Source organism: Atractosteus spatula, chromosome 17 (assembly GCF_055471065.1).
Source record: "Atractosteus spatula isolate fAtrSpa1 chromosome 17, fAtrSpa1.hap1, whole genome shotgun sequence".
Lineage (NCBI taxonomy): Eukaryota > Metazoa > Chordata > Actinopteri > Semionotiformes > Lepisosteidae > Atractosteus > Atractosteus spatula.
In genome coordinates, this window is record NC_142722.1 from 15,467,951 (window position 1) to 15,482,769 (window position 14,819).

General features: G+C 40.8%; 1 protein-coding gene across 1 annotated transcript in view; it reads left to right on the forward strand.

Moving 5' to 3' along the window:
* The window catches only part of ttc28 (tetratricopeptide repeat domain 28), a 164,120-nt gene that overhangs the window by 115,650 nt on the left and 33,651 nt on the right, over positions 1–14,819 (forward strand). The window contains exons 9-10 of the mRNA XM_088935464.1: positions 251–469; positions 6,035–6,200. Coding sequence (XP_088791590.1) covers positions 251–469; positions 6,035–6,200 — 385 coding nt within the window. The remainder of the gene's footprint in view (positions 1–250; positions 470–6,034; positions 6,201–14,819) is intronic.

Here is a 14,819-nt window from a genome sequence, read left to right on the forward strand (position 1 = left end):
TTAATTCATGGCTACTAAGCCAATCCTTCTGGTTTTGTCAGTTAAAGGTGAAGCCCACAGGGCTGAAGGGGTGCTCTGTCTCTCTGCACTGACTTACTCCCCAGAGCAGAGCAGCCGTGATAATTTCACAAGCGCTGGTTCTGGCACCATGGGTGACCCCCAGCACCAGCTCCCCTGCAAACGGGAAGCAGCTGCAGCATCAGTACGACTGATGGCATCTCTTCTGCCTGTGTGTCTGCGACACCTCCAGGTCACCATGACGAGGCTCTGGCAGTGGCCGAGAGGGGACGGACACGGGCGTTTGCTGACCTGCTGGTGGAGCGGCAGACTGGGCAGCAGGACTCTGACCCCTATACCCCCGTCACCATCGACCAGATCCTGGAGATGGTCAACAGCCAGAGAGGCCTGGTGCTGTACTACTCGCTGGCTGCTGGATACCTCTACAGCTGGCTCTTGGCACCTGGGGCAGGTACAGTATGAGCACAAAGAGTCGGGACACTGGAGCAGCCATGGGAGTCATTCTATATCGATTATTCACTTGTAGTGAAATCAGCAGTGTCCAAATCCATCCATCCATTTCCCAACCTCTTTATCCAATATGAGGTCGCTGGGGAGCCGGAGCCTATCCCAGAAACCAGCAGGCACAAGGCAGGATACACCAGGGCAAATTTTTTCAGAAGCCAATTAATCTACCATTATGCGGGAGGAAACCCACGCAGACAGGAGGAGAACCTATAAACTCACACAGACAGCAGCTCAGGAACTGAACCAGGGCCCCAGAGACGCGAGGCAGAACGCTAACCACTGTACCACTGTGCCATCCCCAAAACCTAAAAATAGACTGAGCAGCTTTGGAGAGAAACAGGTCGTTAAAAAAAGCTGATTAAAATTTTCAGAGAGGTGCAAATCTAATTAATGATTCATAATTCAGGAATGGGGAAATATCAAGGTGAGAACAGCTTTGCTATGTACTAATTATGCCATTTTTATGAACCATTGGTGAAATACATATATTAGTTCTCTTTACATTTAGTGGAAAGTTTTTTTTTATTAAAAAGACAAAAGTTTGTTAACTGCTAAAATATGACAACCATACCCCTTAATCAAAAGATTATGTATTGAGTTTTCTGTTTTTATATCAGCATAAAGACGTGTGTTTCCATAGTAGAGCACAGGGCTTGTGTCTTCCGCTTTCCTGCGTTGTGTAAAGTTGTGTCACGGTTGTTTTCAATGAAGTCTGAGGTATGACAAGATAATCACTAGTAGCACAAGCGGGGAGTCCAAATATTGCTAGAGCAGAGCATTCATCACTCATGTTAATTGAAAACATGCCCCTTGTTTATGAAGTGATAGATTATATTAACAAAGCCGCAGGTTTGGCAGCACTTCATCCCAATTCCATATTAATATCATATACGGATGATTAAAGAGAAATGCTTACTCGGAATTCTCTTTCACCACATTCTTCAATAATGAGACAGATGAGTAAACAAGCAGTACAAAAGTCTATAAGTGTAACAGTCCTGTCCTTAATTAAAACTTTCTTTTCCCACACTTACTATGTTGGCTAAAATCTGTTCAGATCTTAGAATATTAAAAAGATATAAACAAGAGAAAGACTTTGGTCTGATCATGCTCATCTGATTGAGTCTGAAGAATGTCATCCAACCAGTCTGTGAGTGATCCCAGATTGTCAGCCTCAATAAGATGGGTAGTTTGTTCCAGACACCATGAAGTCTTTAAGTAGAATTAGCCGTCCAAAAGTCACCAACTGTTTTACTTCCTTTTGAATGTTCAAAAAGTTAAATAATTAAAACAAATCCCAAATTGTGAACAAATGTTGCTTATTTTGTTCAAAACAAAATAGATTCAGTTTCTTAATCTTTCTTAAAACACAATATAGCTTTCGCAGAAGAAATTATCCTGAACATCTTTGTTTGAATGTTTTTTCAAGCCTTCTCAATTGCTGACCAGCTCCCTATACAACAAACTCCATGCTTTTTCTTGCTGTTGAGTAGTATAATTGCAAAAGATCAAACATATGGATATTTGTTCTGGTCCTGTTTTGAAAAGCATGGGGCAACAGGGATCTTTATATCCGAGCTGATCTCTGAGCTGCATCCTGTAACTGATCCAGGTGGTACACCCTGTGCTGTCTTGATAGCTGGACACACTTGGCACTCTACAGTATCTGCCTTGCTCTGTGAGAACAGACTGAATTTCAAGCCTTATTGTTAGCTTTATCTCTTTATTAGACTTTTTTTCTATATCTTTTCTATTCCAATAGTGCATGTTTTTGGATGCTGTTCAAAGGAATGAATAAAGCAACAAATTAACAGAAAGCACGATGCCACCTGCTTCACTGCTTCTGGCTGTGCCAGGCCCAGAGGGCATGTGCAGTCAGTCTCGCTGTTCTCAGCGTGTGACCATACGTTCTTCTGTTCTCATCGCACACCTGGTGTGTCAAAACCCCTTTGTCAATAGTTAACCTTTAACATCTATCAGTGATAGATTTTAAGACCGAGGATATTACAAGTCAGATTGCTAAAATCCACTTGTATTTTTGAGCATCTCTTAAAATCGTAAATGACGACATGAGCTCCTTTTTTTTTCTGCAATTTCCCTCACGGGATCAATAAAGTATCTATCTATCTTTAAAACCAGTCATTATTTCTATTTCATACTCAACTTCTCTGCTCCTTTACCATATGGAGAGAATTAGGAATCAAGCAGATCCTTCTGTGTCACACCCACCTGACAGAGGTCCTTGACAAACTGCAAGATCCCTGCACTTTTTTGGGGAGAGTTGGAAGAGTTGGAAGAGTCGAAGAGCGACATTGCTGCAAGGCAGTTGGCATCAAACAGGTCCATAGAGGAGTTTCCACAATCTAAACTCTGGTGAACTTTCCCCTCACTGTGTACTGTCACTTGGGGAATCCCAGTTACAGTCAGCTCATAATGGCATGACCCAGGCTCAGACTTAAAAAGTCTGGACCATAGGGCACATCCTGCATTCTGACTATGTGTGCTGTTACTTGGTTGAGCCACTTCAGAACCTTTCCCCAATGTATTTCAAAGTAGATCACTTATCGCTTACCATCCATCCTTTCATTTTCTAATGACTTCATCCAGCATAGGGTCACGGGGGAGCTGGAGCCTGTCCAGGTAGGAGCCTAGAGTACTGTCTGGATCGGACTTCAGTCCATCACAGTAGATCGCTTCTAGTGCATATGACATTGTAAAACAATCAGCAAGTAAAGAGCAAGTCAAAGGGTTCTTAAATCACAGTTGTTGTGTAACACTCTTCTCCAACCTTGATATGATAGAAGCACTTGAAGTGGATATTTGTCCATAAGCTGCAAGAGAAGTAGAAAAGACATCAGACAGGCAGCAGCCTCTTGGACACATACTTGTTCACAAAAGCAGACATGGTAGTGACAGCAGTGAGATTTTAACCTCAAGTAATTACCCAAAGAGACGGTCCTTTTTTAGGTTTTACCTTTCACATTCAGAGGCATCAGGGCACTTCCTCTATGGGTCTGTATGGGGCATGCAAGGGAAATTCTGTTGAAAAATCATCTCCTAAAATATATCCTGAAAAAGTCAGAAAACCAGCAATTGAAAACAGCTGTGTTCCCGAGCGAGACTGACTCCAGTGTACAGTGTGCTGGACTGAACTTACAGATTGCTCTCTGAGATTGAGATTGCTTTCTCTCCATCTTCAATTACTAGAAGGTCATTTTTTTATCTGATGTCATTTATAATGTGGATGAACAGTGACCGGGCAATGCGGTTTCCATGACTATTATCATTACATATGAGTTGGTGCAATATAATAACAATAAAAGCAATAATAATTAGTCATTTCAGTGACACTGTTATATAGTGAGACTAGGGAGAGAACTGTGCATCCATAAACTCTGCTGCACAGTCATTTCAAATACACCATTAGTGTAGTACTGCTGTATGAAATTAATCAAAAACTGTTCACCCTCTGCTCCAGCATACCCGCTATGAAGCCACATATCAACTGGACCTTAAAGATTTCCAGATGAACAAATAGAAATATTATGCTTTTGGTATTGTTTGAATATGTGAAACATAAAGCAAAAGAAACAATATTATAAAAATCACACACTTTTTGTTCTTCTTATTAATAGTATTATTTTGTCTTAATGTGTCAAATTACTAGTTTAGGGCTTTTAGCTCATTTAATTTATATTGACTGACACCTGGGAGAAACAGCCTGGAGGATGAATCACCCTATGCATTGAAATGAAAACCACTCAGATCTGTTTCAGGCCAAGGTAATAGGCTGTTTTATGTGAAGGTGGACTTTGCTGACCTCATCTCCATTACCGATGAGATCATCAGGTTCAGAAACACTGGATTATTCACAGTTAGATCAGAACAGAAAAGGAGTTAAAGACCCGCACACAGAACCCACTGAAACCATGTGTTGCTTAGCCGGTCATTAATTCTCTCTTCCTGCCCCTGCCAGATGGCAGAGGTCACTGCAGGTCCCAGGGAAGGTCTGGCACTAACCATGCTTGCAGTGGCTAGTGCTGCAGATGCCCACCTCTTCGCAGGAGGCCCTGCAGATGTCCAGACAGCAGCCATCCCTTGACTGCAATCCCCATTCCCAGTCCCTCCTATCCTGTGCTAAGCAGCTCTACCATCAGGCTGCACTCAGCAGCTGGCACAGCCTGGGATGAGGGCACCACCTGCTCCTTGGGCACGGGGTGTTAACAAAACAGCTACTCAGAAGTTGGCTCTTCTCTGTAATGTTTTTATTCAGAGGTGTGTTACACAGCCATGCAGCTCAGTTTGATAAAAAAAAACGGATTCCCCAAATCAACCTAATCCACTTCCCTTCGATGTTTAATGGCAGTGGCTTAAAAATGACTTTGAGGTCAAATAGATGCAGCGTTCAAAGCAGGCTTTGTTTTTGTGGTCTGCATTACAGTTCTAAGGGATTTAGAAATCCACGTCTGTGGATTTAGAAAAGCATGTCTGTTTTTTGAGAGCTGTAGTCTAGTGCTTTTTTGAGATGGCAATAGTGTACTTCGCATCATTTCTGCTCTGGCCTGCAATTTTGTGCACATATGAAACAGACTACAGCTCAATACCACATTACATTTTGCAGACAAACACAGCCGGCTTTTAGCTTCTAATTTTGAATATCTGTAAGGTTACAAATGAGAGGAGGCTATTTGGTAGTTAGTAGTTAATTGATCTGAGGATCTCATCCAGCCATTACTTGATAGAAACCAAAATCGTGTCTGGCTTATTCCACACTCCAACATCCTTTGGATGAAGAAGTGCCTCCCGCTCTTTTGTAAATGCACTATCGTATAGTCTCCACTTGCACCCTCTGGTGCTTCACTATACATTCTGAAGAAATCATCTGGTTGAACGTGTCAATAATTTTGAGGATTCAAAATTCAGGTCCCATCATAGTCATCTCTGTTCAAGGTTCAGTTCCTTCAGATGTCATTGTTAGACATTCCATTTAGCCCATGGAATGTATATGGGTGCTCTTCTCGGGACTGATTCTACATCAGCAATACCATGGTGGCAAAAATTGTAATTCAAAAATGTAATTTCACTTTCAAATGAAAGTATAGAATGAATCTAAATAACGATATTTTGCTTACATACCATAGTTCTTACTACATGTAATGATGCTCAGCACATTAATTTTTGAGAAGCTCCTTTGTTTGTTGATTGGTTCCCAAAGTCTGGTTCCTGAAAACAATAGTCCAGCAGGTCTTGCAGCTGTCCTGTACTGATCAGTGGCTTCTGACCTGTGCAGGTGGGTTAGCTGACCCAAGTAGGTCCTCAGTGGCTACCTCAGTCCTCTTTCTGAAGTCTAGTGCTTTTGATGATTTCTTTCAAAAGCTGCTAGACTGTAGACTTGTGGAACCTGGGAAGCTCAGTAAAGCACATTATTGTAATTAATTCTTGAATTTTTGTACTGCACCGAGCTCAAGCACTTCCTCTCAGAGACAGGTGATCTTATTTCCCCTTCCAGGGATCCTGAAGTTCCATGAGGTGTACCTGGGGGACGGGCTGGTCGAAGGTGGCACAGATTTCCATGAGACGAGCAGTATCAGCCTTCAGAGTGCCAACAGCTCCACACTAGAGCAGCACATTGCCAATGTCCGTGAGGCGCTGGGCGTCGACTCCTACTACACCAGGTGAGGGGTGCAAGTCAAGGGCTCAAGGCCTGGCCGTTTCTCTTCTGAATTTGGGAAGTAGGAAGCAGAGGTTTCAGCTGCAGGGGGAGTCTTTGTTTTGAAATATACCTGGATGAACACCTGTACGTTGCCTTAGCTGTGCCATCTACACATTCAGAGCTCAACCACTAACAGCAGGTCCTCTGGCATCATTATTAAGATGACAAGGACACCACCCCTCATGGGTAGAGAAAGAGAGATTTAATTTGAAGGCTAGCAGACAATGATTGCACAAACAATTATTCAAGTACTGTGTTTGCACTCAGTTCCAATCATAAGATTAAGACAGACTAATAAAACATGGTTGTGTAAGCACTTCAGACAGATTAGTTTTTCATTTTCCCACTTCACCAGTCTCCACCAGTTAATCAATCCCGATGTCTGCAGGCATTATTCTGAATTATCAGTGTTAAACTGTTCAGCCAGTTTCATTCTAACCTATGGATGACCATATGACTCCATGTTTCCCAGAATAGGATTTTAAATATGCCCTTAAAAGGAAGTACATTCACTTCTAAATTAAGCATTCCAGATTTGAGTACTGTTGCTTAATTAACCCTGGAGAGGAATAACAACAATAAATGTTCATAAAGCACTTATTGTAAATATTGATGTTTAGTGTTTATTTAATTGCTGTTTTTTTGCAGTTACAGTACAAATATTTACTTGGTGTGTTTATTAAGCTTATGTGTAAAACCTAATTCATAATGACTCTCCAGACCAAATCATTAACATTGATCATTAAAGGTTTATTTCACAAAGTCATAAAGCACCAATAAAATGTGCAAGAGTAGAATGCTGAATTTGCACATTAATATTTTTCAGGTTAAGTGGAACTTTAAAATCACATGCTGTAAAAGTATACTGTACATGCAGCCATGTGGTCCCCCTTTTCCCTGGAAACCCCATCCAAGTAAATGAATAATCTTTCCACGGAACTCCAGCCTGGAGTCTCCATTGTGTTGACAGAGGAGGTGGCATTCAGGGACCCAGACTCATAATCCATGGTGAAAGCTGTTTTTCCGCAGAAGGGACAGGATGATCCTTTCTCCAGTTCATCACACAGTACAAATCTCCACTGCACATCTATATTACTGTTGCAGACGGGGCAGTCCCAGTAGGCAAGTACAAACAGCACAAATCCATTCTTTCACTTTGGGATGAGATTTTAGCTCCCACTAACAAACCTGTGCAGCATTACTATAAGCCCGCACTGGAAAATCCATTAGCTTTTTTCACCATGGGTGATCGTAGAGAGGCAGAGAGTGTACTGTATTTGTAGCCTAAAGCCAAGATCTTTTTTTTTCTACTGCTTCATCACTTGGAGCATTTATTTGAGTAGTGAGACAAGCCCTCACCAAACACCTCCAGCAAGAAGACATTTTAACAGCAATTGAAGAAGCCAGATCGTGCTTAGAAAGCTATAACTTCCCTACCTTAATACCTTAGCAGGAGCTACTGATTACACTAATTCACCTATCTGCATCCCGTACTCATCCAAGACACTTGCTACAACAAGTACTGTTAGAGTAATAATTTGAGTTTTTCGAGTTTTCAAGCTCTAGGTCACAGTCTTTAAATATTTGCTATAAACTATAAATGCATCTGTCTCTCAATCATTCCAGCAAGGTGTCAGTCGAATGCTAAGTGTTCCCTGCACTACCATGAGAGAGTGTCCATGAGCAGTTTCCAGAAAGGCTCTAAGACCATCAGAATAGATATGACATCTTCTGAGTCTGAGGAGGTCCCTCAGTTGCTACTACTTGAGTGTAGTTCTTCAGATATAGTCATTGTGTATTTCATATTTGCATACAGATAGGTTACACAAGCTGCACAAGTTGAACACAAGTACTGACATTTAGACGAAGTATTGTAGACTTACACATCTCCTATGGGGTAGCTCTCTAAACCAGAGCATGGTGATCTTGAAGATTCCCCCCACAATACCATTCAGTTCCACAGGCCCCCGTTTCAGAAAAGGACATGTGTTTTTGCCAGCTATTGCACCACAAGCTGTAGTTGTCAAGGTTTACAAACAGGATAACATGGGACTTCCTGGAAGTCGTAAGCATGACGCCAACAGACTTTACTGCGTATGTGGCTGTGTGTTCCAAGTTTGTATCCTTATCCTAAGCATAATGGAACAGATTCAAAGTGCAACCTTTCGCTGCTTTCCAGCAAGTGAAACGCTAAGCAGTTGACTATCAATGCCCAATGTGGTAACACAGCAGTAATGACCCTGATACTACAGGGAGCAGGAAAGCCAAACCACCTATTTTATTTTTAAATGTTTTTCCTGGAAGAGGGCAAGGGCAGCTTTCACACCACCTCCACTGTGGGCAAAACTATGCTGTGTGAGTGACCTCTTGAAAAGAGATTAGCCTAGACTTTAACCTTTACTGCAATACAAAAATGCCAAGAAAAACTATGGTAGGAAAAAAATAGGGTGTGTTATTTAAAGTTATAAATACAAATGAAAAAATATCACAATATATTTTTATCACGTTATATTTTGGGAAAACCACAAATTTCCCTTTAATAATGTACTGTATAGTACTCCTCAGCAAAAAAAGGAAATAACTGTTCCCAGTGACTTGGAATGACCAATTAAATTAATATTATTATCAAAACTATGGAGTAAAAGAAGGATGGACATTCTTAAATAGCAGCTGATTGTTACACATACTGTAGAGATAGCAATGCTATCTCAAGCAGAAGTATCTCTGCTTCCTACACCTTCAGCAGGTAGAGCTGCACTGAATACAGACTCGGCTTAAGAATCGGGTTGTGTGTGTGTGTTATAGACCATGTACCTTCTCCTTTATGATAAGCAATAAGACAATTAGCCTTTTCTGTGCTTTGCTGTGACCATAAGTGAATTTTCTTGATAGATGTCAAAGGAAGCTGGGCCATAATAGTTCAAAAAAGAAGGAATTATTTTATTACAATTTAGCTTCTATCTTCACCTTTGCGAATCTGTTAATCAAGTGGGAGATTAATTTCTCTGTGAGCTGACTGGTTTAATCCTGCTGTATTAAAGGATCATTTAGTGCTTCGATGGGATGCTATAAATGTGTTTCCGCTTGGCTAGGTGCAATATGCCACCTCCAAAACCCCATCCATTCACCAGTGAAAACCCTAATTTTCCTCTTCTGTGACTGGAATACATCACTGCTCCAGGACTAATAAACACGGCCATCTCCTGGACCAGCGGGGCTCTGGAAATCAATATCCAGCGGGACTGCGTAAACAAACATGGAAAAAACGGAGGTGTCCTAGATGCTGTGCAGAGAAAACACACTGTTGTACAGTATGTTTACATAGTGTTTGTGTAGTGTTAAACAAAGAGTCCTTGATCAAGCGATGCATTATACTGTATAGCTATGATAAAGCACAATTCTTTCAGTCAGGCATTAAAGTATGTGCCAAGTGGGTAGTTGGATGAAAGCAGTATTGATTTGTAGATAAAAATGTTTTGAGTCAACAGCTATAAGATACACAGTTAAGAGATTAAGTAGGGCTTTGGCTGATCACAACTTTTATACAGTTATACAGCAGACGTCTTTGTAGTGCAGATTAAGATTTGTCAACGGGGATATGTGCTTTGAAAATCTGTGATGGGCTTATTTAGATTTGCAGTCCAAAGTGCGTTAGCTGGTCAAATTTGACAGGCAAAAAGCTGCAGCCATTCGATTAGGTTCATAAATGCCTTAATAGATTGCAGGATCAGGTCACAGGGGAGCTATTGGAGACAACAGGATTTCAGGTAGGAAATTGTGCAGCTGGAGGCAGGTGCAGGAGTAATCCTGGGGAACAGCTGGCTACAGTAGGTGGACAGACATCAGCAGGAACACTGGTTACCCGGATTTGTATTGAGCATGGGAAGGCACATAGTTAGTCCTTGCCGTTCTGTCCAAAACTCCTTATAAAATGCATTTCTCTTACAGCTCAGTTGAATCTTTAAAAATATTTTAAGTATCTCACTCTAAACCGCAGATGTTGGCTTTATTGTGTTCCATAGCACTCTATGTGCTGTTATATTTATAACTTTGGCTGTTCCATGTGACAGAATTGAACCATTTCTATAGATATCCCATTGGGAGGAGAACTCTTGGTTTCTTAGCCAGAAGCAGCACAAGGGACTGGTTTTGTTTTGTGTGATTTAAAACGCAGGCTGTTCAGAGGTGGAAAGGCCCCAGTCCTCAGCATCTCCTGTGGCTGCAGAAACAAACTCTTAATTGGCAGCAGTGGCAGAGAGCACAAGGCAGAGGAGCAAACACACAAGACTGAGACAGGAGTGATTTATACAGGCTCTCCCCTGCGCCAGAACTAGCACATCCAGCTCCAAGATCATGACCTGAAAAGCCAGGGACTTAACCCTGTCTTTTGTTTTTTTCTATCTCAAACCTTCCTCTGAAATCTTCATGTTCATATTCTTGATATACACATGACAGCCCTCTAGATTGTAATGCAAGGGCTCCAATCACCAGCCGCTGAGGTAAGAAACCCAGGTTTTGTTTAAACATACTGTATATCTGTTGATCACATATCTGAAACACTGAGTCCTTTAGGACTTGTGAGTTTTCGTAAAAAAAATGGAAATCTAATCAGGAAGAGCACTGGCTTTGACACCAGAAATTATTTCTAGAGTCGTGATGTCATTTTCACCAGGCTTTTATCTCAATTTAGCTCACAAGGTTTAAGACTAATTGCTCTGGTTGCTCACGTGATGACTCCTGCAGTGTGCTCACTCCACATTCCTCTCCCACACGCTGCTCTCTTAATCAACATATTGCCCAGCTGCTGCATATCCCTGCTTTAAAGGAGCAGGGCCAGGAACGATACATCAGTTACAGTTACAGACCGCTGGATGTACATGTTACTGACCTACTGTGTCTTGGAAGCCGGGGCCCTTTCCTAGAGACCTCAGTAACAGTTGAGATGAGAAGTGGAAAATCCTTTTTATAGACAGAATATGTTAATAAAGTATTAATAGAGTGATAAAAGTTGCAATAAGTCAAAAGCCTATAACAGGTCAATTGCATAGTCAGGGCCATACCTTTAACCCCAAATCCTATTTGCAGAAGTTAGTCTTTAAGGTATGAATAATGATTTATAAAACTATTTAGAAATGGATCATAAGACAGTTATTAAATGTAATTCTGAAGCTTCTAAAGTGAAATATGACCATGATTGCAGCTTGGCCTCTCTTGGGAAGCGGTTACAGTCGGTGTGAGATCTTACCAGCTGTTCCATTCCAGCTGCTGGAGGTGAGCCCATGGGTCCGAGCAGGTCTGCCAAGAAGAGGCAGTGTCTGTGGTCAGTCACTGGACAAGAGCTGAAGCATGGAACACATTCACCGTCAGCCTTTTCAGTGTTTCCCCTGCAGGACCCAGGGATTTTTATTTTACTGCTCCTCTGTTAATTTACATGCTGTGGACATATCTATATTACAAGACTTCAGTGTGTTCTGAGCAGACCTCTCATTAAAACCAAGGGATATGGGAACGGTTACAACACGAGGAAGCCATTTGTCTAGACTAAGTTGTTTGACTGTAGCTTAAGTAAAGGTCTCTTCAATCTGTTCTTGAAAGGATGTCAAGGGGAATCAGCTTCAAGGTGGTCAAGGTGTCAAGGTGGAGTGTAACAGACATTCACAACCCTCTTGCTAGACGGTAGTTCTAGAGACAAGTCAGCTCTAGTAACAGATTTTAATTTGTGAGAAAATAAAAAATTGCCATTTTTGTGGGTACTTTTAAGGCATTGTACCACACTGTTTGCTACATAAAGACAGGGAATTGCTTGGCTGTGTGTGCCAAAAGTGATCAAAGCCTCTGACTCCAGTTTAAGTCCTCATCTGTACATTCAGATTCTGATTTGCGACCAGCTTTGTTTTGCCCAGTCTGGTGTTTCTTCAGTCTTTGGCACTGCAGAAACGCTGCATCTGGAGCTGTAAAAGCCAGAAGCACAGCACAGCGTGGCACATCAGAACCGTTTCATCACTTTCTCAGTCTGTAGTGGCCTTCTACTGATCCAGACACATCTCCCCAGGGCCCACGATGGGCATCTGAGCTGTCATGCACTGACGGTAGCATGCAGGCCATCAGCTCACATCACTATATATGTAAATTTGTCAAGAGGGATGTCTGCTTGAAAAACAGGATGCAGACACTATAGAGATCGTCCAAAAATATCATCGCGGGGTTAGTAAATGACTCAAATGAACAGATGCTATTGTGCTTCGGCTGTTGTTAGGAATAAATTTTGGCACAGTAAGGATACACAGATATTACTTCACAGTTATGGGTGAACTTGTTTTACACATAGAAATAAAAGTCATATGAATAGCTAAAATAAGCTCATTCACTCAGTGGACAATGGGTGGTGTGTGTGCTATAGTAAGCCCAGTTCCACAGAGGTGTAGAGTAGAGTATTCACTTCCATGACATAATCGTGTCCCTAATTATTATCTCTGACATCACTGCAAGTAACACACCTCTCAGAAATTACTGTAGACCTGAAGTCTCTAGGATTCTCACTTGCAAGCTGCTTCCAACTTTTGGCAGTGGAGAGCCACCTTCTTGGAGAATCAACTAATGAAGTAGCCCTTGCTTGAACCTGTGACATCTGGCTTTTTGATGTCAATCAGACTAGGGTCTTTCTCCAGTTCTTGATCTGGGAGGCATGCTTACTTGGCACCTCTTCATTTATTGTGATTGACAACAGATAGTCTTCCTGAGATGTACTAAACTGTTCTGTTGGCGCCTTGAAGACAAACACTTAATTCATCCAGAAGCCTGCTGCTCCTAACATCGAGAAGGAAGATTTTATCTCCCTGCCACAGACGGTGATGTCATTACCAAGTAATGTGCATGATGGGACAAAATAAATATTGACACAGAAGAAAATCTTTGCTGAGATTTCTGAGAGTGACAGTCTCCACCAGTGCCTGAGCCATTTAATTTATTCTGCAGTCAGACTGCTCATAGGGAACATGTTTCATGTGTAGATAAAGACACTTATAGTGAGAGCCATTTTCTATTTTTTTTTAGTTTTTTTTCCTTCCTTTGTTAGTGGGCAACTTGCCAAAGCAACTATTGAAAAGCAGATGGGGAAATCCTGCAGAGTGGAAAGAAACACTCTCCCTGTCTGATTGTATATTTATTGTATTTAAATTATAAAAGGGGGGTCGTCTATCCTCAGATTCATATTCACAGAACATATTCACTCCCCCTTGTGACTGAGCTCTTTCCATTTTTAGGAAGATAATTGACTCTTCTCAAAGCTGATCTTCCCATGTAAATTACTCATTAACTGAATGTAATTAGGGCTGAGCATTGTATGAAAAAAAGAAAGCATTTCGTTAAAAAAAGAAACCTAACAACTTTGCTATAGGATATCTCAAAGAACATGTGTATTGTACGAAAGTGTTATTATCTGAAACGAAGTTGAAAGACTAATGTATTCAACTTATTCTTAATCTGCAGTCAGTTGAAGAATCTTAAAGTACTTTAAAATGTTGTTGTAGGATTGTGGTAACATCAACAGAGACATCACATTTAAATAAGAAATCAAAGCTAACAAACACAGGTGTGTTTATCCATTTAAAAATGGATAAAAGTCTTAATAAGCAAGCAGATCAGTGGTGATTAATTAGCATTTATACATTATTGGAATTATCTTATGCCAGAGGTATGCAATGCTCTACCCCTGATTGTTAAGGTTTATTATTGGTATTATGTATATCTCTCATTCTGTGTATTCAGATACACTTTTCTGTAACTTTGTCTTATTATTAAAACTTCTTACAAACTGAAATATTCATTTCTTAGAAATGAGCTTGGCCTCTATCTTTTGGGGGATTTTGCTGACCTGACTTCTTCCCAGATGAATTAGCAAATTTTCTAGAATATTGTAGAGCTTGTGCTGTTCCATGAATCCATCTACTTAATGAAGTCGCCAAAATCAGACTTCTAAACAAGCTTTTGCTTTGTGCTGTTCGTGGCACTGTGTTCTTTTGCTGTTCTAAATGAATTGCATGTGTGGTATATTAAATCCATCAGTACAGTTAGGCAGAGGGTATTTTGCTTGAGCAAAGCATTGTGAAAGTTTAAAGTGAGCCTGTGGTGGATTTGAATAATGGGCTGGGTTTGTCACAGAGTTTTACTGCCCTGAAATTGCCTTATGAGACACTTGAAATCTGAGCAAATGACAGAAAATGAGGTTTGTGACCAATTACTGAACAAAACACAAATTATAGTTTGGGAAGTCCATTTCAGGCTGCCAGCTGGCCTGGATTAATTGCTTAACACAATAAATCAATCACCACTACACCATATATGACTATGCAATCACTAAGATTATTGTAGTTATTTGTTGTTAATTGTATATATTTATAAACTTATTAAAGATATACAATTTTCACAGATACATGTTTCCCATTTTGTCTCCTAAAGTGGTCAATACAAATTGATCTTAGTCCCCAGAATGTTTGAATCTCACAGCAAATAGCATGTTATCTTTGATCCATTACCCACTAGTGTTTGCAGACCAGGATAAAACAAAAGAATAATAAATGTC